General features: G+C 40.6%; 1 protein-coding gene across 1 annotated transcript in view; it reads right to left on the bottom strand.

The window, feature by feature from the left end:
* Positions 1-1,586, bottom strand: part of LOC106817169 (ras-related protein Rab-3-like) — a 6,035-nt gene extending 4,449 nt beyond the window's left edge. The window contains exons 1-2 of the mRNA XM_014821822.1: positions 1,495-1,586; positions 347-374 (exon numbers count right to left, since the gene is read on the bottom strand). Of these exons, the coding sequence (XP_014677308.1) occupies positions 347-374; positions 1,495-1,586 (120 nt within the window). The remainder of the gene's footprint in view (positions 1-346; positions 375-1,494) is intronic.
* Positions 1,587-2,184: the final 598 nt, after the last annotated feature.

Genomic DNA, 2,184 nt, shown 5'->3' with positions numbered 1-2,184 from the left:
ACGACGCGCGCGCGCGACGCGACACACACACACACACACACACACACACACACACACACACACACACACACACACACACACACACACACACGCACACACACACTCATACGCGCATGTACGCGTGTGAAAGAGAGTCATTGACTGTCTCTATAGGACACATATTATCAGGAGTTAATAATGACAAATTTGTCATTATTAACTCCTGATATCATCAAGAGCGTATTAAGAAGGAAGAGCTTCTTAATACGCTCGTGATATCATCTTCCCCTCATTTACAGGGCAATAGTCTGTCCGACCAGCTTATCACTTGATGCCACTGTGTGCCACAAATATAACGACAACCCACGTGACATTTCCACACAAAGGCTCTCTCACTAAACATAATAACATAATACAATACAAGCTATTATATACACGTCCGCGGACATTCTAAAAAGTGATGATTTACTGCACGGACAGATGGCGCTGCGATCGTGCGGTAGACGATCGCTGCTGTAAACAATAGGCAGCGTTGAGATCATTGCGGGAATGGCAAAATTAATTTCAGGCACGTAACCTTCCCGCTGTGCGCTTCCCACGTGATTTCCCACGCAATCACCCAGCCTAGGCGGGAGGCAGATTGATACAGCAACAAGAACAGTAACATCTTTTCCTAACACACAGACATTTCCATTTCGCTGCTGCCATATTGAAAACGCGTTTACGCTTTACAACCGCGTGGCGCGCTAACGTAAAAAATCCACATCGAGAATTTAGAATTTCGCAATTTAGAATTCCACAGTCGATGGTAGGGAATTTGTTTTAATTGTGAAGCCACTATATATAATAATAACGGGCGAAAACTCAGGGAATCTATAGAAATATGTTTCATAGACATTTATCGAGTTAGCACACAAACACTTGATATAGCGCAAGAATATAAATAAATATATATATATATATATACATATATATAAACAAATAAATAAATATATATATATATAATTATATAATTTAGCTGCTACGATAGAACCGTTGACCTTCTATATTACTCCAAAATGTCAAAACGAGCAGGTACGTTGCTTATATGTTATTATAAATATCATTATATCGTTGGTGATTATTGGATATTATTATATATAGCACGTACGTTGCTGCCTCACTCACTGATCGTCCTCTGTTCCATAATACATTTATATATCTACTTATACCTACCTTACTCACTTATCCTCGCGCTCCCTAATAATATCCAATAATCACCAACGATATAATGATATCTATAATAATATATAAGCAACGTACCTGCTAATAATATCCAATAATAACCAACGATATAATAAGAGCTATAACTAGAGCACTCGGAGAGCGCAGACCTCCGCCAAGGCAGTGTTTTTTAGTTAGGCTGTACACAAACAAAGAAACGCACAAACCCACAAACCAACAAACACACGCCGGTGAAAACATAACCTCCTGCCAACCCCTTGGCGGAGGTAATAATATATAAGCTGTTGTTACCTGCTGTTTCCAATGATGAGCAGTTTGAACATGTAATCGAAATTCTGGTCAGCCGCATCTTTCTGCCACTTGCCGTCTGCTTGTGCTGCCATCTGCAAAACAAGAGGCGGCGCGTGAAATAAACAGCATGAGTACCGCACGAACACACAACACACGCGCGCACGCGCGCACACGTCCTATTATCTTATTGCGTCCGATTATAACATATGCTGACACATCAAAAATGACGTCGAAAATGTAGAGTAAAAACTCGGCCTGCTGTAGGACTCCGCATTAAATAAAATTACACATTCCGGTTAAAGTTCAACTTGTGCAGTTAAATAAATAGCTACATATTAAGCATATTTCGACAGATAAATACCTTTATATATTTTATTAAACAACTTCAATAATTTTATCCTATTTCCGGTTCCGGTCAATTCCCGATTCCGGTGAGCCCCTATAAATCCGGTTTGAAGCTAAATACCCAGCATTCACGATTGCTTCCCGTGTAGTCGATTCTTATATTGCTTCTACGCAAGCTTTATTTGCTGTATACACACCTGCACTTGTGCACACACAGTCGCCACAATTACTGACAGCCTCATCGGTTGCTGAATGAAGAAGATAACGGGGACGAGAGGAGGGAGAAGGAGAGAGAGAGAGACATAGAGAGAAGGGGGGAAGGAGAGAGAGAGAGACATAAAGAAA

This window comes from Priapulus caudatus, unplaced genomic scaffold, assembly GCF_000485595.1.
Source record: "Priapulus caudatus unplaced genomic scaffold, Priapulus_caudatus-5.0.1 Scaffold1618, whole genome shotgun sequence".
NCBI lineage: Eukaryota > Metazoa > Priapulida > Priapulimorpha > Priapulimorphida > Priapulidae > Priapulus > Priapulus caudatus.
This window is presented reverse-complemented; position numbering and strand designations above follow the sequence as displayed.